The 21,500-nt window shown below is 37.5% G+C and overlaps 2 protein-coding genes and 1 pseudogene across 7 annotated transcripts; 1 reads left to right on the forward strand and 2 right to left on the reverse strand.

The window, feature by feature from the left end:
* The first annotated feature begins 847 nt into the window (after positions 1-847).
* Positions 848-3,378, forward strand: LOC111325139 (uncharacterized; annotated as a pseudogene). Its single transcript, XR_002694306.2, has 4 exons — positions 848-1,153; positions 1,388-1,596; positions 1,672-1,835; positions 1,915-3,378. The product of XR_002694306.2 is annotated as an uncharacterized LOC111325139 (transcript).
* Positions 3,379-3,429: 51 nt separating this feature from the next.
* LOC148730104 (uncharacterized) lies at positions 3,430-20,018 on the reverse strand. Of its 3 annotated transcripts, none has more exons than XM_088759706.1 (6): positions 20,001-20,018; positions 17,993-18,045; positions 15,407-15,454; positions 5,196-5,811; positions 4,901-5,047; positions 3,430-4,798 (listed from the first exon to the last, which is right to left on the reverse strand). In XM_088759706.1, exons 4-6 carry the CDS (start codon positions 5,209-5,211, stop codon positions 3,465-3,467), a joined length of 1,497 nt encoding a protein of 498 aa, XP_088615832.1. In that variant the 5' UTR covers positions 5,212-5,811; positions 15,407-15,454; positions 17,993-18,045; positions 20,001-20,018; the 3' UTR covers positions 3,430-3,464. The 3 variants fall into 3 exon arrangements, with proteins under 3 accessions (XP_088615832.1, XP_088615830.1, XP_088615831.1); XM_088759704.1 differs by lacking the exon at positions 20,001-20,018 and adding an exon at positions 19,354-19,974; XM_088759705.1 differs by lacking the exon at positions 20,001-20,018 and adding an exon at positions 19,354-19,974 and having other exon boundaries at positions 17,940-18,045.
* On the reverse strand, positions 6,319-10,970 carry LOC148730105 (TBC1 domain family member 30-like). 3 transcript variants are annotated; one of them, XM_088759708.1, is made up of 5 exons: positions 10,351-10,947; positions 9,776-9,940; positions 7,182-7,243; positions 7,036-7,101; positions 6,319-6,438 (listed from the first exon to the last, which is right to left on the reverse strand). In XM_088759708.1, exons 1-4 carry the CDS (start codon positions 10,727-10,729, stop codon positions 7,045-7,047), a joined length of 663 nt encoding a protein of 220 aa, XP_088615834.1. In that variant the 5' UTR covers positions 10,730-10,947; the 3' UTR covers positions 6,319-6,438; positions 7,036-7,044. The 3 variants fall into 3 exon arrangements, with proteins under 3 accessions (XP_088615834.1, XP_088615836.1, XP_088615835.1); XM_088759710.1 differs by lacking the exon at positions 7,182-7,243 and having other exon boundaries at positions 10,351-10,959; XM_088759709.1 differs by lacking the exons at positions 6,319-6,438; positions 7,036-7,101; positions 7,182-7,243 and adding an exon at positions 7,250-9,224 and having other exon boundaries at positions 10,351-10,970.
* Positions 20,019-21,500: the final 1,482 nt, after the last annotated feature.

Raw genomic sequence — 21,500 nt, forward strand, 5'->3', positions numbered from 1 at the left:
TAAAAAGTGTCCCTTAAAGAAACTTTCAACGTGCTCGCGATAAAAAAAAATTGAAAAAAAAAAAAGCCACAATCATCTCAATTAAAATAACACTTTTAATGATCCTCTTCGTTGAGAAGCTCTAAATCTACAGTCATCAAACAATCCAACGAAAAACAAGGAATGAAAAGAAAATTCGATTACAACTACGTTGGTGCTAACTGCGATTCCCTCTAAAAACCAACCAAAAATCAGGCTGAAACTGTCCAGGTAAATTGCGCCTGATGGACAAAACAAAGGAAATCAGCATTGCAGAGCAAACAACGGTAACAATTATAGATAGCGAAGAGAATATGAAGTACGTATGATGCACGATCCTCGCAGTAGAGAGCGCTATTTATGCAATAGCGAAAATCAGACCTGAAAAAAATCAGGCCTGTACGGGATTCGAACCACTGACCTCTGCGATACTAGTGCAGCGCTCTACCAATACGTGCATCATACGTATCTATAACCGCAGTTCAAAATATATGAACTTCATATCAGAATATGAGGTGAAAGAACCTATCCCTCAAACATACCCCTCTTCCAATAAAAACGTTTTTAAATCCAACTTTAGTACTCGTTCCTGCAGCGCGACTAATTTGAGAACAACAGCTGATTGGCTAACGGTTCTACGGTGAAATATACTGTGTGATGTTTGGAAACCTGCTGTTTGGGGTTTGTGGTGTTCTATATATTTAGCCTTGTATCCCATACACTCCCATCAGTGACCAAGACAGAATTTCTCCTTACAACATCAAAACTATATCAAGCAGACAAGTAATGAGAATAAAGGAAAAAATCAATTAAGGATCTTGAGTTGATCCAACAACAAATAGGCCTTTTGCAGCTAGAGGTCACGTGCTTGGAAACCCCATAGCAACGCCTTGCTGGACTGCAAGCGTTCTTGTAAACAAAAGTGTTATAGAGGTCAAGTTCGTGTGGTTTCAAACAAAAGTTTCAAGTGGTTTAGAGACTCAGTTTTTTTTAATCTTGTCATTATCGTCACGTATCGTACTGAACCCTAGTTTTGGATTATATTGAGAACCGACTGCTGTTTCAAACGCCCGCTTCAGGAAGGTTTGCGGATGCAAACGCTCGTCGCGACGAATAAAAATGGCGACTTCGCAAGGTATGTGTAGTAAAAAATACACCTAGAACGTTACTTATTTAAACTATTTTGGTCGAAAACTGCTAAGAAACAAAAGTATATTCCAGAAAAAAAAAGATTTTCAAAGGAATGAAGACCGTAAATGTCCAAACAAGGAAAATTTTTGTGTTTGAAGTTGTGCTATACAAGCGCCACAAAAGTACCCGCGCTAAAAGCGACAACATATGTAATGTCTCTTTTATATGTTCTCCTAAGGTAACACCGGTGATGATGGCAATGAAATTACTGTTACAAAAGTTCGTGGAAAGTCCACAACTTTTCACTGTTGTGTTCCCCGCTGTAACGGAGACTCGAGGTATGACAGCGATCTAAGTTTTCATCGAATACCCGGTCAACCAGGCAAAGAGGATATACGAAAACAGTGGCTTGTGAAAATACGAAGAGACGAAGGCCCAAAATTCAAGGTATGAGTAGGGTCGGTTTCAGATTAAAGAATTTAGAGAACTGGTATTCAATTTTAAACTGGTTTGTGTTTTTAGATTTCTACCGCTACAAGGGTATGTTCCAGGCATTTTATTGATGAGGATTACCTTGCACCGGATAAAGCTGGGCGTAGATTGCTTAAGAGGGGAGCTGTTCCTTCGAAGTTTGATTGGACGTCTGAGCCAAAAGTGAGGAGGAACATTATACGACATATAGAGAGGTTAGTTTCCTGTGTATTAACAAACAAGATGTTTTTGTAGTGTCGTTTAGAATACATAATTCATTTATCTTGTATACAGGGATATGCAGACAGATGGGTCAGAGCCAGAGTCAGAAATCAACAACACACCAATTAATGATACTCAAAAGGAGGAAATACAAGCACTACAAGCTGAATTGCTAGCAACAAAAAAGCAATTAGCTGAAAGCCAGAATGAAACTGCTGCTGCTATTAGAGAGGTGCAGGTTATGAAAGACAAAGCTGAGACAATAAAAGCCCAAGCTGATAAGGAGATAGCTTACTTGAAAAGGCAAGCTGCAGAACAGCTTGCTCTACTCAAATTCGGTTTAGAAAGATTTTCTTCTGACAAAGATTCTATTAGGTTTTACACTAGTTTTCCGTCATATGAACACTTGAGGAATTTTTTTGACTTTGTTAGACCAACGGCAGAAAATATGACCTATTGCTATGCATCAGGTGAAAGAGGGAGTAGGCCCGGCGCTAGGAGCATGCTCTTGATGAAATGTTTATGTTCCTTGTTCGATTAAAACTTGGGTTGTTTGAGCAAGATTTAGCTCATCGTTTTCAAATTCACCTATCAACTGTATCTAGAAAGCTAAACACCTGGTCTAATTATTTATACTTTTTGCTTGGAACACAAATGATTTGGCCAACTAGAGAGGATGTAGATATACACATGCCAGATGGTTTTAAGGAATTGTATCCTAGTACTAGAGTTATACTTGACTGTACAGAGATTTTTGTGCAGACACCTAGTTCACTTTTACTACAGTCTCAGCTCTATTCTTCATATAAGAGCAGTACAACACTTAAGGGATTGATTGGAATAACCCCACATGGTGCTGTTTCATTTGTTTCCTCACTGTATTCAGGTAGCATTTCTGACAAAGAGATCACTAGATGTAGTGGGATTTTAGATCTGCTTGAGGAAGGGGATTTGGTCATGGCCGACAAAGGATTTGACATTGAACCTTTGTTAAATGCAAAAAATGTAGAATTGAATATTCCTCCCTTTCTTGAGGACCAAACACAGTTTTCGGAGGCAGATGTATTAAAGACCAAGTCAATCGCTAGTTTAAGAATTCATGTAGAGAGGGCAATCAGAAGAATTAAGGAGTACCATTTTTTTGATTCTGATGTGCCACTGACAACACTAGGCTCAATTACTCAAATTTATACTGTTGCTTGCCTTCTTACAAATTTTCAAGGGCCTTTGATTTTAAATCCAGGTAGATAAGAAATTCTTATGTAGAAATTAATCTGAATGACCCTCAGAGATATTTGGAAATCCATTTAAACTATAACACTTGTTATGTACATAACTTGCGTCTTTTGGCTCTTTTGAAGTCTTGTGTTCTGTTTAAAGTTATTGCAAACAACAAGACCATAAGTTAGTACTAAATAGTTTTTGTTCTCTATTATTTAAAATAGTAAAATTAAGTACTGCTTACTTCTAATGTTCTGTGAGTTTAGTGTGTGTACTTCAATTAATTAGAATACCATATTAAACAAATGAAATGGGTGTAAATTCTTCAACCAATGGCTCAGGAGTTTGAAAATCACTATATTACTATTGAAAGTTCATCAAAACTTTTATATCTTCCACAATTACAAATAATATTGAAAGAAAAAGCTGTCTACTTTGTCCTTTGCTTTCTGAAAGAATTCCTTATCAAAAGCTATCCTTGTACAAACATACAAATCATCTCTAATGTAGGAAAAGAAATCACACCACTGCAGACCTGTAAGCCCAAGTTGGCACTGGACTTGATAAAAATAAATATCTGTAGTCTTAAGTGAGTACAGATTTGTAAGTTGATCTTTAACTAAATATCGCACATTATCAAAGGTGGTTTCACCCTCTTTGACTACTTTAATCTCCAATAATCCAAATGGATTTTGTCCATGGTTTATTGCATCCAAGTCGTACACTTTTCTGTCAGGGCTGCAGCCTAACCAAGGGCACTTTGGGTGTATTATTAGTCCTGAAGGAAACAGATTTACTCTGCCCCCCTTTGCAGAATTAGCATAAACCATTGCAGCATGTGGCTCGAGCTGAATCCCTCTTTTCATTGCTGCTGTTTGTATGAATCTTGTTGGGTTTAGTTGCTTAGCTAAACTGTCGAAGTTTGCAACCCTCTTTGCAACAATGCCAAACTTACTCGCTGTTATTCGCTTCTTTCGTAGTAAGTGCCATATACCACAGGAACTTTGTGTCACTGTCTGTTCTTGTACTTTCAAACAAGCTTCAGGTGTAACAGCTAAGGACTCAATTGCAGCTTGTTGCTTTGCATTAAGGGGAAATCCTGAGAAATTATTTTGGAATCCTAATTCTGCACTGTCAAGTGGTATTACTGGAAAACCAGTGCAAGTAAAATCATTTATAATGTATTCTGTTGACAACTTCTGTTGATATGATAAAACACACCCCTTAGGCACATCACCAAATTTGCATGGCACAAAGGATACACTGCTGAGTTCATTTACACTAGGTACAATGTTTGCAAATAGTGGTTGAGGCTCAAGACCGTCGAAAGTTTCTTTCGTTAATGTTCCATACATAGTTGCTGGCGAGTAGATTGTGCTCTTTATATACTTACTATAAACTGCACCCATTTGAGGTTTCTTGACCAACACATCTTGTATCTGTGTAGGTTCTATTTTTTTCCCACGTGGCACACTCCATCTTTGCTTCATCATTGTACATGTCAGTTCATCCGGTATTGATTTGTGTCCAAGCTGCTTTAATAGGGCTAGGTAGTAAAGTAAACCAACTACATGATGGCAAAATCCACCGATGCCAGCAACACAGGAGCATCTCCCAGCCAAAGAATTATCTCCAGTAAGTTTTATGGTTACTTCCAATTTATGAGGTGGCTCACTTTTTCTCATTGACCGGTAGCACTTACAGCCAATAATCGAAGTATCTCCATTGAAGATAACTGAAAACAATAAAAGATATCGTTTCAAATTACTGGACAATTGTGTTCATATATTTAATATTATATTTTGGGTTATAGTAAGAAAACAGAATATCTATGTACCTTTAATATCGTGTAGATAGCCTGGCTCAGCCATAAACTTGCACGCTTTTGCCGTGTTGCTGCAGCCGGACCTATCCTTCGAATACTTCACAACATCTTCAAATGTCAAAGCTGGAAGGCGAGAAATGTCTTGTGTCTCTTGATCATCTGTTATTAAAATGTCCTTGTTTGAGCATTTACGGTCTTCATTCCTTGCAAATATTTTTTTTATTTAATACACTTTTGTTTCCTAGTAGCTTTCGACCAAAATAGTTTAAATAAGTAACGTTCTATGTGTATTTTTTACTACACATACCTTGCGAAGTCGCCATTGTGATTCGTCGCGACGAGTGTTTGCATCCGCAAACCTTCCTGAAGCGGGCGTTTGAAACAGCAGTCGGTTCTCAATATAATCCAAAACTAGGGTTCAGTACGATACGTGACGACAATGACAAGATTAAAAAAAGCTAAGTCTCTAAAACGCTTGAAACTTTTGTTTGAAACCACACATGCTTGACCTCTATAGCACTTTTGTTTACTGGAACGCTTGCAGTCCAGCAGGGCGTTGCTATGGGGTTTCCAAGCACGTGACCTCTAGCTGCAAAAGGCCTATTCTCCAAACTAACATCATAAGAATTGTATGGCAGACAGTAAGGAGAATAACTAATGAGATCAAACTAACATCATAAGAATTGTATGGCAGAAAGTAAGGAAAATTACTGATTAGATCTTGGGAGTTCATGGGATACATGTCACTTTGTTCAAACTTCAGTTTAAGTGAAAGTTCTCTTTACCTTATATATTTCACTTGGAAATACAGTTGTCATCCTTGCATGGTCCGCTGGTACCACAACCCCAAGCAAGGCAATAGTTACGCCTGTAGGTACAATAGCATCCAGGACCTAGCGACTTGCAGTTTGGGCAAATGCTGGCTGAAATAGGAACACAGAAACAAATAATTGATATGGAGATAAAAGTCTTCGTAATGTGTTTGTTAATTATATTGATTTACTGAATGACTGACCGCTGACTCACTGAATGAATGATTGATCTTTCTGTTCTGCTGACTTTTGGGCACACAGCGCTAATACTGTTTAAATCTTAATAATATACATGAAAACATTTCTAAGTTCTGATTGGTTAAGATGAATGCAGTTTTCAGTTAATTCAGTGCAGAAGATAGTTAATTCAGTGCAGAAGAGGGTCAATTCAGTGCACAAAAAGAAACAAACCAGACATTCTGACTGGTCAGAATGATTGGTCAATGTCAAGGTCAAGGTCAATATCAAGGTCGATGTCAGGGTCAATGTCACTTGCAGGGTTTGAATAAATTATTTTAGGTGAACTAGATCACACAACAAACTACAACACTCCCACCTTATTGGCTCAAAGGTTGTTGAATTTTTTATGACATGTTCCTCTGTTATTTAAACTCTTACCTTTACAATTTGTGATCCTAGCTCGTCATCATCTGGATTACTCCTCTCATTGAAGCAAAACTTAGCTGTCTTTTCCCAGTCCAAGTCTTTGATTTTACTCTCAGCAAGACACAGCCACAACTGACAATAAAATTTTTATTTATTACAAAATATTTTATTCTCTTTATATGGATTACATCACAATCACCACCAAAACATATTTCCTAACTGTAACACTCATGCACCATAATACTCATGGATGAGAGAAGAGGAAAGAAATATCACAACAAAAACTAGACTAAGGATTTGATCATGATAAACCAGAAAATGAACAAAACACTTTGATGAGTCATTGAAAAAAAATGGCATAACTTGAGAATAGCACATTTAGGAAGTTCAATGGCATCTAAATTTGGATAAGACTAAATATTCCTTCAGTCCAAAGCAAGGGAAAAGATGAGCAATTTCATCTTTGACATGTAGAGCTACATGTAAATATTAACAGCAACACTTTTGACATTACACGATGCACACTTTTCATTGCTTAAAGTAGACACTGGCAGAAAGTTTATTGCCCTTCTTTTGAAAGGGAAAGAAGGATTGAAACAGTTTTAACATATCTACTCTACCAAAATTGATCCAAATGCATTGAAAAAGATCTTTTGATTATTATGGGAAAAATTTCATTTAAAAATTTAATTTACCATGGAGAGAACTTGATACCAAAGATCAACTTACCCTTCTTCTTCACTGTGAGGGCACACCTTCTTTAAGTCTGGCAATTGCTTTGAATGCAGCAAGCCACTGTCAAGAAAAATTATCCCTGTTTATACATTCAAGGAAACAACTTAAGAAAACTGTCACAAAAAGTAGTCATTACTAACGTGTTTAAATGCCTTCTTTCCAGACTGAGGGATGAAGGAAAATCTGATTTTTGTATCCACACCTAAAAAGAGACAAGTAGTAATCCACTTTTTGATCATTTTAAGCTTTAATTGTGTAGACCTGCATAACATTAGACATTAATTTTTTTCCACTCCATGTTAACATTCGATGACTCGACCCCACATTACAAAGATTGGAGCCTAAAGTAAATGAAATTTCAATTTTTTTTTAGGTGAAAATTTGTCTCACAAAACACAAAAAATTGCTCATCCTCAAAATTGTAAACAATTTGCAACATGGCATCTTTGACACTTGTCAAAGTTTGAAACTGGTTACATTTGATATAGAGTTTCAAAAAATCTCTGTAGTAATCCCCTAAACCTACACATTTTATTTGAGGAAATGAATCCTACTCTCAAAAATTAGATGGCACTTTGCAATGAGTGAGAATTGACACACTGAGTCAAATACAACATTACCACAAATGCACAGTGTGTTTGATATCATGTAATATCAATAAGAACAAAAAAACCAGAATGCGCTAGGAAGTAATGTAGCATAACTATAATTTGATAATGGTTACAGGTATGCCCTCTATTTTATACAATACATGTGTAATACATCATGTACAGTAATAGTCAGGTAAAGAGAGGATTAAAGAAGTCTCCATGTTTTGATCGAACTATTCACAGAAATTCACTTTCTCTGTTAATACTAACTCATCATAATGTGCAGATGACAAGCTAGAAACAGAATGAGACGTGTAGAACATGCTACAATCAAACGCTTCTATGCCATCACAAATACTTTATAAACAATATCCTTTAGCATACATTTAATATTTCTACTGATCACAGAGCAATGCAAATTAAATGTATGACTCGCCAAAATAAGGTTTTGTCACTAAAAGTTCAAATTGCTTAAAAAAGTCATACCTACATCAGCTTTGCTGTGATTTTATAATTATTTAATGAGCCTTTATACATGATATAATAATTATTCAACTTGTCACTTTGCTACATCTGATTTCACCAGACAATGTCGCAAGTCACTAATTAAAAATTTTCAAAACATGACAAGTGCCATCATTAACTAATGCAAAAAACATTAAAATTGCAAAATGCAATTTAAGATGACACAGGAGTAATTCAGTATTTCAATAAGAACCTGTATTGTGAGAAGTCCCTTTAGAAGCTAAAAAAATAGTGATTTTCTTATTCAAGCTGCTGAACAAAATAATTTTCTACAATTCCACACCAAGCTTGATTACTGACAATCAAAAACACCAATTGTTTGGACCACTTCTACATTTTGATTTACTCAAGTATAATACAAGGAGAAAATTGCATTTTCAAAGAGCTGATCAAATTTTCTCTGAGCAAATGCAAGACTTGCCAATATCATTTTACAACTAATGAAATTTCACTGAACTCAATACAGCTGTAGCAAGACAACTGTGGTTGGATTTTCCAAAGAACAGGACAGAGCCTCAGGACAAATGCAATATCACAAGAGACATTCTACTACAACATATTTCCTAATTCCTTGAATATTATGTATCTGGTCTGCTCAGTGCAGATCTTCATTTTAAGAAGAACCAGCTGTGTAGCAAAAATCAAATGAATGTGCTGAAAATGACATGCCTGTCTAAAATGTCTGTGTCCTAAAAGCTTCTGGCAAACTTGATAACTAAGCTTGTCAATGTTATTCCAATAACTTGATTGCAGTTTAATAATTTTCAAAGTGTAGCCCTTGAAAACAGGTGCAAATCTTGACAATTTAGCAAAATTTGCATCTAACACTAATTTGTCTCTTTTTGGTGAAGAATGTTTAAATTGGTGCCAATTTTAAATTGTACAATTTCTTGGTTACTAAGGGCTCAATGGATAATTGGAATATTTGTAGTGATCTCAAAGCTTACAGTTAGTAGGGACTCTTTGTTCTATTCAGATAGAATCACCAGGAACAATGCCAGTGTCTAAATCTATACTTCCATCTAACAATACAAATACAAAACCTGTAAAAATTTCGAGGCCTCTCGCCTATAATGTAAAGAGATAATGATTGATCAATGAATAACTTTGCATCTTCAGGCCAAAAACAGGACGTGTCAGACAATTTACATTACAATAGATTTCACAAGGTTTAAATTTATATGTTATTTTTAACATAGCTCTACACACATTGTATAATCTTCATAGCTGTTTCCAGAACATCACGCTGTGTTCAGGTGTCAAAATCAATTTTAAAATCTTTGTAGAGATAAATTTACCTCCAGTTAGCGCGATTGTAATACAAACTGGCGCATAATCCTAGCTTGGACTATTAAAGGAAACAGCGACCTTTGTCATGAAAATTAAGCGGTCGTGAAGATTACAGAGAATGCTACGTTTGATATCTGCTCAGAAAAAATCGGGAAAAATCACAAACTATACCAAAAACAGAGCTAGTGCTTGAGAATTTCGTGGTTTCTTTGACTAGTTTAACCTTGGCTGGCTAAATATTTTCCAAAATTAAACTGCTGCAAACAACGAATTAATGATCATAAATCGATTAAGAAAATTCTGAGGCGTTGCGTGGGTCAAATACTTACGTCTTTTCAACGAAACCGCTTGAAGAATAGCAGTTAAAACATCGAAGTTTCTTTGAAGTTTGTAAGCGTGTTTATCCCTCCGTTTAAGTTGCTTGACTAATTTTGTCGAAAGCATGGATATCCGTGTTCGCATCTCCTTAGCCATGATTCGAATCTCGTCTGTGTCTGTGAGCAGAAAAAAAAGTTAACAGAAACATAAACAACGTATTAAAAACGATCACCTGTACAAATGCTAACTATTTAGAAAAAATTTCAATTCTTAAACTCAAATAGAAATATTTAATATGGATCTTGGCTTTCTACGTATCATCCTAAAATGTAAACTAGTTCTAAACAGTATCGAACACAAGATAATGTCCGAAATTCGCCAATGGAAATCAATAAAAAAGGATAAATTTCTGTCCTCATTTTGCAACTAAAAATTTTCCTCTGACTTCTTGTTTTTAATATTAGACCGCAAAGTAAGAGTGGAAAATAATTTCGAATAGTCAAACTGCATTCAAACTTTGCCCTTTTGCTGATAATTTTACGAGAGCACGATGGTGGAAATAATATTAGAAGGTCCTGCCTCTAACCTTTCGCAGAGAGTTCGCTTTTCGTCCACCGTTCACCGCGTTCTTCGAGGTCGAAAGAACCACCGTAGAAACTCCCCGATGTTGTAGAACACTCAGTAACATTGTCACTATCCACTGAGTCTCTACTGTGATACTGGTCGTAAATTTCAAACAAAAGACAGTCGACAATCGAAGCTTTCTTGATTAATTCACTGCGTTGTTTTTCCGGGTCGAATTCATTTGTAAATACTGAGTTTTCATTCGCACCAAAACCCCAATCAGAATCTTCACTCCTTGGACTCAAAGGGCTTTCGTCGTAACTACTTTCAGTACTCAAACTTCCCCGTTCTGTACTTCCTTGCCGCTCAAAGTCTGAATCATGATCTTCTTGGTCCGCCATGTTTGTCGTCCGCTGACAATTCGACACGGCTCATTTGAAATTCATTGGTTGAGCGCTCAACTATAGCAGTGGTTTCTTTGTTTACAAACAACTCGACGCGAATAGTAGATTCCCTTTTTCCGCAGCCAAAACAAATTTTTAATAAAATCGCAATTGCGGAGGTTCAAGGTCTGGAAATCAAATGGCACAGCTGAGGAAAATTAATGAAATATACTCTCTCTCCCTTCGCGATAAATTTCACGGACCGAGGCTAATGAGATTTGATCATTTGATCACTGATCTTCAACCTTCTTTTGAAAAAACCAACATAACTCCGTCAGCGAACACTTCTTCTTGCTACGAAAAAGAAGTTAAGTTTTAGATAATATTCAATACTAACTGAAGGAAAGCTAGAGCGGGCGATAAAGGCATTTCAGAATGAACGTGCAGAGGCGTGAAAACCGACGATAAAAAAAAAAAAAAAAAAAATCTTGCCCCAAGGTGTTATTTTTCAAAAATACATATGCCAATACCCTTACCAGCCTTTTGTCGTAAAAATCTATAGGTGATTTGCTATCACGTTCAAAGAACATATCATACCACATATCACGCCACTCTGCTGAAAGTTTTCTTATGGAAGTTGTTGCCTGGATACAAAAAATTGGTCTCAAGGTGGACTATGGGTTAGCTGATTTCAAAGAAGGAAAAGTGACCTTGGCAAGCCATGTCTTTCACAAAATATCATCGGAATGAATCAATTCGTGGTGAAGTGGCAATGAAAAAATAAAATAGTTCACTGAGGGGGAAAAAGATAAAGCAAAGTCTAATATCGTTATGGCAGGAGGATACAATCGTTATTGGAAGAACTTCAAGCACAATAGCATTGCCTGGAAACGAAATGGCGCTCGCTTTTTTGACGTTTTTCGGAACTAATCCGGATAGACAAGCATTTCAAATTCCAGTGGCACCCTGCACTTTAAGGTTTCGAAAACCCGAGCTTTCATGGGGCTCTGATGGTTAAAGGTAGCGTAGACCACAAGAAAAGGTGACTGAAGCGTAACACTTTCTGGGTAACCAAATCAATTCTCATACAGCTTGTCAACTAATTAGAACTCCCCGCAATGGCACGGATGAAAGGCGAGGCGTTGCTAAGAGGAGGAATTCTTAGGGTTCGCTTGAGCTCTTCTTATCGAAGAGAGTTCGAAATGAATAATTGTTGTCTCATTTTGTATGTAATTTATAATATACAGGTATTCATACCTCAAATGACACTCTAGTGTGTGACCCCCTCCCCTCCCCTCCCCCGCACCTCTTATAACTTTGCTGGATATTTTGCTTATTGCTTGGCTGATTAAATGTCGAACATGCAGTTTGGCAGGTCATTATCGGCCTACTATTAAAGGTACTTCGAGAAACTTACAGCGTGGTGGCGATAAAAAAAAAATTGAGAAAGAAAATTGCCACAGTCATCTTGATTGAAATAACACACTTTTAATGTTCTTCTTCGTTGAAAATCTCTCGATCTACAGCCATCAAACAAACTAACGAAAAACAAGAAATGAAAACACAAAAAATTCGACTACAATCACGTTGGTGCTAAGTGCATGGCGACTCCCTCCGAAAAGCAACTTAAAATCAGGCTGAAACTGTCCACGTAAATTGCACCTGATGGAGAAAACAAAGGAAATGAGCATTGCACAGCAAAGAACGGTAACAATTATAGACAGCGAAGAGAAAATGAAGTGAGAGAACTTATCCCTCAAACATACCCCTCTTCTAGTAAAAACGTTTTTAAAGTGCTACTGAAACGTAATTTTCATATCCGAGATTTTTGCAATATAATAGAGTTTGAACGTCATTTGCAAACGCTGTGTACTTTTTTTGGGCCAACGCATAGCGGGAAAGTACATTTTTAACCATTCGAAGTTGACCGGCTGAGATCAAAATTGGCGGCCATCTTGGCGCGGCCAAAACAGCCCTGTGACGTCACTGGTTGTGTACTTCTGTGAAAGAAGGGTAAAAGCATGGAGTGTGGCTTGCACGCTGGGAGGCCGAAAAAGAGGATTTCGGGCAAAATGCCATCCTTGTCTTATTCATCGGCGGCCACATCGGCATCCTGGCTATCTGCGAGAGGTTCGCCTGGATAGGGAGCAAAATTCCCGACTGATACCGAGAACGAATCTCAACGAGTCTATTTAGTTAATCGGCAACTGACGAGATCCACAAGATTAGGATCGAAACCGCGATCTTGCCTGACCATCTACAGAAAATGTCGAAAGAAATTATAACGGCAGATGGGCTACTTAACGCCCCGGGCCAAAGAAATGCCATTCAGAGAATGAAGAAAACAAGGAAGCCTCATACGACACCGCCACTGAAGATGATCTACTCGGCAAGTCTGAGGATAACGAACAAATCCCTCTGTACCAAATGCCTAGCAGAACATGCCCAGAATCCCTACAATATAGGGCGAGGGCCAAAATAAGAGCAGACGAGGATTTCAAAAATGAGATAAAGCAAATCCTCAACAACGCGGAGCAAGAACAGTAAAGGCGATCATGTGCTTCTATGAACGTGAAATCGGTCGTTTTAATACCGAAATAAAGAAAAGAAAACGAGCCAAAACGGCTGGAACACTGAACACTAAGAACTGTAGTACGATCGAATCAGCGCGCGTGGCGCAAGCTGAAAGCAATCAAGACAGCTTAACGATCGAGACAGTCAAAAAAATAGCTGTACATCTACAAAGGCGAACGATTCGAAAACGACGCAATCCCTGATGTGCGTACTCGGTGCCACACATAAAGCAAATTCTCATGAGAAACTGGCATTTAATAGAAACACAACCACTACTCAATAACTGAGCGAACTATACAAAAATCCGCCGCTCGTATCTTACAAAAGAGGGCGGTCGCTCAAAGACATACCCGTGAGGGCTAAACTTTGAATATGCTACTCTAAACACACGCCTGGGAGCCGTGTAGAACTGTCAACCCCATTTTACGCCACTATCTTCCTCTCCGCTACTGGAGACAACTTCGCTTCGTTCAGACGAAGATTCACTTGACAAAACTTCAATATCTGCCATCTCCTTCGCCCACGAATACAAACAAACAGTGAGTGAAATAAACCACGCTATCAGAGTGAACACAACCAGTGACGTCATAATTAACAAATGGTAAACACCACAGCGTACACTATTGAGTTATGGATGCACGCGGGAGGTTGCTAAGCACGAAAGAAGCGTAAGAGTCGCTCGAGGCGATAGCCGAGAGCGACTCTAGCTTCTTGAGTGCTTAGCAAACCTCCCAAGTGTATCCATAACTCAATAGTGTACGCTGTGGTGTTTACCATTTGTTTTATAACATAACATTGACACATTGTAGCTAAAGAGTTCCCTTTTATTTAACAAATCTTACGCGACCAGAAAAAACAAGCGCGCGCGTAAAAATAGTCTTTGCATTTGCTCACGTCAGCAGCGTACACCCATGGGCAAATGGGGGACGCTAAATTGACCAATCAGAGCGCGCGCTTTACTTTGGTTATGTTATAAATCCATTTGGCTCGGTACCAGGGCCTGGACATGGTTTTGTGTAAAATTTTTGATTTGAACGGTAGAAAAAGATATCTTTCGCCTCTTTTTGGCCAAAGCAAATTATCTCATGATGATCAGCATATTCAAAACTACAGGTTAGAGCAAATATTTCAGATACGAAGATTTCGTTTCAGTAGCACTTTAAATCCAATTTTAGTACGTGTTCCTGCGGCGCGACTAATTTGAGATTAAGAGATGATTGGCTAATGGTTCTACGGTTTGTGGTGTTCTATATATATATTTAGGCTTGTATCCCATACACTCCCACGAGTGACCAAGACACAATCTCTCCTTACAACATCAATACTATATCAAGCAGACAAGTAATGAGAATAGAGGAAAATATCAATTAAGGATGATGAGTTGATCCAATAACAAATTCTCCAAACTCACATCATAAGAATTGTATGGCAGACAGTAAGGAGAATAACTAATGAGATCAAACTAACATCATAAGAATTGTATGGCAGAAAGTCAGGAGAGTTACTGATTAGATCTTGGGAGTTCATGGGATACATGTCACTTTGTTCAAACTTCAGTTTAAGGGAAAGCTCTCTTTACCTTATATATTTCACTTGGAAATACAGTTGTCATCATTGCATCGTCCGCTGGTACCACAACCCCAAGCAAGGCAATAGTTACGCCTGTAGGTACAATAGCATCCAGGACCTAGCGACTTGCAGTTAGGGCAAATGCTGGCTGAAATAGGAACACAGAAACAAATAATTGATATGGAGATAAAAGTCTTCCTAATGTGTTTGTTAATTATATTGATTTACTGAATGACTGACCGCTGACTCACTGAATGAATGATTGATTGGCTGACTGACAAGCTGACTAACTGGTATTGATTGATTAATGACGAGATTCATCGATTGATCGATTGAACCACAGCAGTCACAACAGCCATCAGATTAAGGAGCCGAAGATAATTTTCAAAACATACGAGCAAACTTCCTGAGGCGCAGGAAAAACGGAAGTGAACAATTTATGACTGGTTTTAGCTTTTCACCTCATTGGTGAGGTAAGTTTTATAGACAAATCGCCGATTGTAGAAAATCAAGACTAACAAATTAAAGCTAGGTAGAGTCTGTACAACTTACGTTCACCTCGTTTCCAAACAGATCCGTCCATTGGAATTTCATTTAACTCTGAAAAATCATGCGTAGGTAGGAGAATAAATAGTGAATAAATAATGAAAGAGAGTGGGGTTCAATTTGATGCGAAATCAGACGCAGTGTGGGTCGATTTGAAATCACAAGTACTTTAATGAAGGATTTTGGGGGATCACATGGTTTTCAGGTGAACCAGAGAAGTGATCCGTCTTCGCCAACAGAGTTTAAAGAGGGGGGCTATAGAAAATTGACTTCCAATCAACTGCCAATAAGAAAGGATCATAAGAGTAAAAAAAGAACGAGGGGGAGGAATTTTATCGTGACACAACCAAAATTTTCTAATCCCCTCTTAGGCGCAAAATAATGAACCGTCCCTTCGTTTATCTTTTGGAACACAATTACCCTTGATAGGAATTTTTCCCACTTGCCAAGTTTCGCTCTACTTAAACTACTCGACTAGAATGGGTTCAATTCACATCAACGGACTGATTTACCTGAGATATCCCTTTCAGTTTGCTTCGAAAAGCTTCTTATTTCATTTTAAAAACGGAAAATCAAAATCAGTGGAATCAAAAGGCAATCATTCTTATCTCAAACCATTCATGATGCATGTGTAGTAACAGTGTGATATATGAAGAGTATAACACACTTTTGGAAACTATGCGTCGATCAAGTCTAAACTTCAAAATCCCCCCTCTCCTCCCCGGGAAATTCCTAAGCATTTACATTTTTGAAGATTGGCTCGTTTAAATTCACCGGCGCTCTTCAGGCCAAAATTGCTTTAAATGCCCCACCCAATGATTTTGTATGAAACCACCAAATGCTGTAGAAATTAGAAAAGTTACATATTAGTTGTTGATACTGCTGTTTTGTTTTTGGCTTGTTGCTCACTCAAGGACCATTACAATATTTAATTTTTTTGGAAATTTTACGAAGGCTGGCTAAAGACACCTCGGGAATAGTTTTCTACCTGTAAATGATAACAAATCAAATCAAATCCCAGCAACAACTGGAAAAAAAAATTACAATAAAATAATTTGTTCTTAGCTGTCATTTGAAGGTAAGTTAGATCTACTTCGAAAATTTACACCATCGAAATGGTGATGACCAATCGATTTGTTTTCTGTGGATCGATTTTTGAGCGCGCGCAAAATGTCTCAACTCACAAAAAAATTGAAAAACAAGTCAAGGCAATCATTTTCATCACAACAAATTCATGCATGTCTGGTAACTGTGTGATAAATGAAGAGTATTTGGAATCATTTTGTGCGCCTAATCATGTAAAGAAAAAAAAGCGCGGAAACCACTGCGATTGCGCGCTCATGCACGCAAAATGTCTCAACTCGAAAGAAAAAACACAATCATGACATTAAGAGAAATTATTTGATCGTCGCTAATGTTATTTCGAGACAATTTTAACATCTAAGTCAAAATACAAACTAAGAAAATAGATAAGAGTGGTGAGTTTTTCCTCTTCTTCAACTAACTTGAAGCGCGCCAAAATGGTCTCAGCCTATGTTAGCTAAATATCGGTAGGATAAAGAAAACGAAGAGCAGAAATGCAGGCTTTACTTTTTTCTTCGGATTTTAACAAAGTTCGAAAAAAGTTAAAAGGTTCCAAATAGTTTGGCACTCTATGAAGGTTTTGAAGATACAATTTTGACTAGAGCGCACTGAAAACTGACAAAACTTGAACACAATTAGAACTGGTTTTGTGAACCTGGTTTTCCTAATGGACTTCGGGCAATTGTTATGCTAATTTCTTAGATTGCTTGGGTCAGGTCTTTATCTATGATCCATGTAAAACGCGAGAGTGATTTTTTGGGCTAAAATTTCTGTCATAAAGAGTCCACTTATACACAGACTTATACACAGATAAATATGGTGATACTTCAACGATGAATGCAGAGCATGGCAATCAATGAAATAATCAGTGTCTAATCATGAACTAGCTCTTTGTCAGTGACAAGTTTGCAAAATTAATATTGGAGAAGGGTACATTACTTCATACAACAGTTACTGCGAAACCATCATACTGAAAAATATGGCGACTGCTACACTCAACCAGACCTCTATGTGCAAGAAAATCCTGGAACCACTCATAAAAACAAGCAGTAAAGGTCTGAAAAATTTAAACCTTGCATATGTTGTTGTTTTGTGAAATATTGCTTTCTACATACATTGTGCCTTAGCCTAAGAGTAATGGCAAAATGTATAGGTGCCATCTTTGTCTGTCAGTGGATTGAATCTATTGGGTGAACACCAGAAAAATAATAATATTGATACAAGTAAAATGAGGGTTTCGTATAGGTATGCTGTGGTTCAGTTTCATCCTTTAAGTTTAATTATTTTACTTTTAATAGAGGCCAAATTGATGGTGACACATCATCTCATCATAACTTACACTCTAGGAGCTACATTTTATCTTTCTTTACACAAAATGCATTTTCATTCAAATCATTGACAAAACCAAAGGAAAATTATGCTTGCACCAAGGAAAAACAATAATCACAACATTTACCTTTTTATAACTAGTGCACAATTTGCCAAGAAAATGTTTACAATGGAGCTTACCACCTCATTGGCACTTCTGTTTACTTTGCTTTGCTGCTGGTTCTCATCCATGCCTGTATGTATGAAATTAAGTAAGGGTGAAAAGATTAGTATTTTCTTTGCAAAGATAGTTGCAGCAAGTGTCTCCACTAATATATGGATCACCAAAGGCTCACAATGAAAGCAACCAAGACCAAGTTCTTGCTAACACATGTAGGAGCAATAATTGCTAATAATAGGCATTATTAAAAACTGGATCATTGGATAATGCAATTCAAGACTTTTTATTGGCTTAGCCATTATGGTATATCAGCCAATATACCATAATCTACAAATATGGTAAGCATACGCGTCAGCTTAAAATCAAAAGGGAGCTAAAAAATCCAGTTTCTTCTTACAAAATAATTTCTTGAGGGCGTTTTTATTAAAACAATTATTCCACTCGCGCTTGTTGGATATGAGATGATTATAGCCAACTCGGCGCTACGCGCCTCGTTGGCTATCTATCATCTCATATCCAATGCGCGCTCGTGGAATAATTGTTAAATAGTCTGTACTGAATTAAGTATTCAATTGTGCACGAATTAGTATTTATTTCATTTCAATATTTGAAACACATAGTTGAAAAAGTATGCAAAGTGTGGAAACATATATATATTGTTATATTCCTTATGATTTAGTTCAAAGGGCTTTATTCTAAATAGATCAAAAGAAAGCAAGTGGCATACCTCAGCCACTGATTTAAATGGAAAAGCACATATTAATAAGTGAAGAGTAATTTTGCTGCAAATCTGTCCTCTTCTGGGCGAGCAAAGAGAATGATTTAATGCATTGTAACCCAACTGTTTCTTGCTGGAGAGCATGGGAGAGAGCACCCTATCCTTTATAAAAGATACCAGATCTTCATCATACGTGTCAACAGTTTGTGAGTTAACTTTCCAGGATATGTGATGTTTGACATCAACCATACCAGAGGTTGAATTTTTGCGTAGTCCCATACAATTACAATGAATACGTGTCTTCAATTGTATCCATAATAACCATCAATGTAGACAATATGAGATTGCTACTTGTAACGTAATAATAATTACGAGGCTGGAAGAAAATCACAAATTTTCGGTCATTGAAACACCGAGACCTGTCTCGTTTTTTAATTATGTATCATCTAGTTTTCCATGTCCCAAGCAAAATAATAATAAAAAAAATCAGCTCTCGACACAGAAGGATTCAATGAATCCTGGTTAGTAGTTACTCGGACGCATTATCATGCAGCCACACGAAATCGACAGTATTTTAAGCCCGAAACTTGAACGCGATCTTTGAAGAATGGTTGTAATATTTAAATTTAACAAAAATACTAGCATGAAGTGCTGAAACCTTACCTTAACGAACTAGTTCCGACAGAAAAGCACAACTTCGATCACCAACGCACTCCAAACTTGAAAACACTGTCTGGCTGCCGGACATAAGAGACACAGCGAAACTAATACGGGAATCGAAGCCACGAGGCAACGTCAATTTTCTCGTCTTCCTAAGCTTTCCAACGTATCGAAGAAAATTTCGCCAATAATTCGCACTTAAAAACGCAACCAAAATCTTAATCTTACAACAATCCGAAGTGTCCCAAACGACACCAAGGATCATTCGCTCCGACGAAGGCCTAACGCAGCTTTTATAATCGTAACGGTGGCCAATTTACTATTTCAACTTTGTTGATATATTCAAATTATTTCGTTACCCCCACCGACGCAGCTCCAAACAGTTACTTTAGAAACTATCAGCCTTTAGACACCGAGAACAGCTCATGAAACAAGGATATCCCGTGAAATTCTTAACCTTCGAGCGCGGAAATCTTAACGATCTTCTTACAAATTTGCATTGCATCCCTCCCCTAGTTGGGAAGTGACAAGCAAGAGACACGTTTACAAGGCCTTTTGATTGGAAGAAGTAAAACCGCATTCTATTGGTTATTAGTTGTGAGGACATAACTGCAACAGAAGACTCGACTGCAAACGCCAAACATACTCACTTGACTACGATACTTGTAGAACTGAAATGTACAACCACTAAATCCCACGTGGGATTTGAACTCTTTCTGATATAAATTTCTCTTTTGTTCCAATAAATTTGGAATAGTTGGCAATCACGTGAGTGAAAGCGATCGATTATTTGATAATTGCTTAAAGTTTCAAAAATAGAGGCATTGTAATGGCATCACGAGATGATCATGTGTCGTTGATTTGGATAACTTTAGGTTCGCCTTCGCGTTTCTGCCGAAGATTGTGGAACTTGACAACTTTTCTTCTGTTTATCGAGAATTTGGAAGCTCGACTCATCAGGGCCCTAAACTTCTAAGGCGGTAAGTTCCATCAATTCTTATAATGTCTCAAAAAAATCCGCAAGAACGCTAGGACGATTTTGGCAAAATACTTTCCATTGTTTAAAACAGTGGTCCTTTATGTTTGTCTGTTCAAACTTCGAATATTAAAACTGACAGATTCATCCTTTCAAAAAATCCCATATTTCATTCTTTGTCAATTTAAAGGGCAAAAGCTGATTTTTAAAAAAAAAAAATAGACTGGGGAAAAGTAGAATTCGAGCTGTTTTGCTCTTAATCAAAGTAATATGCTAACTGTTCTCTCGTTGCAACTGACTGCGTTGCAAATATATAGAAGATTCCATTTTTCGATTCAGAGGAAAAACTGTTGCATCCTCAACACGGTAGAACCCCACTGTAGTTAACTCGAACAGGATCCGACTTCCCTTGGATTTGAAGACGGTTAACGCAACAAATCAGTTTTACTTTTCCTTGGCTCAAACTTCGGTCAGAGTAAAACACAGACTGCGGACCGGGGGTAAAATGCAGACTGAGGGTAAAATGCAGACTGCGGACTGCGGACCAGGGGTAAAATGCAGACTGAGGGTAAAATGAAGACTGCGGACTGCAGACCAGGGGTAAAATGCAGACTGAGGGTAAAATAAAATATCAATAATAAAAAACAAGACTTGAGAGTGTTCCTATCTGTACCCGTAGTTTTTTTCTTTTTTCAAAATCCCGAAAACTCAAACCAAAAAGCGTTTATTCACCTTAGTCAAACATATTATCAACCTCGAGTTCTTGAACTCCCCATTTTGTTGAACCAAGTTTCCCAAAAGCGCCCAAACCGATGGTAATATATGCATCTTACTTTTGTTTACATGTCGGCCATTTTGAATTGTGCTTTCGCGAATAGGTCTGGGACCGAGTAACTCTTTTAGCGTTCAAATTCTACATATGGCCTTAGAATTGTTTGGAAGACAAGACAAGCAAAACACGACAACACAACAACAAGGCTAGTTAACTTGTAGGTATCGAGCATAGTTTGTGAAAGACATTCAGTCTTTGTACTCAACTTCAATGTATCAAGAGGTTTGTGAATTGATATTGCAGAAAGGTGACTGGGCTATCCAAACACGAAAAATTATAACATGAAGCGGCCTTTGTGTGTTTCGTGAGTCCTGACATGACATTATTTTACGGGTACAAACA

The sequence above is a fragment of the Stylophora pistillata genome, chromosome 5, assembly GCF_964205215.1.
Source record: "Stylophora pistillata chromosome 5, jaStyPist1.2, whole genome shotgun sequence".
Lineage (NCBI taxonomy): Eukaryota > Metazoa > Cnidaria > Anthozoa > Scleractinia > Pocilloporidae > Stylophora > Stylophora pistillata.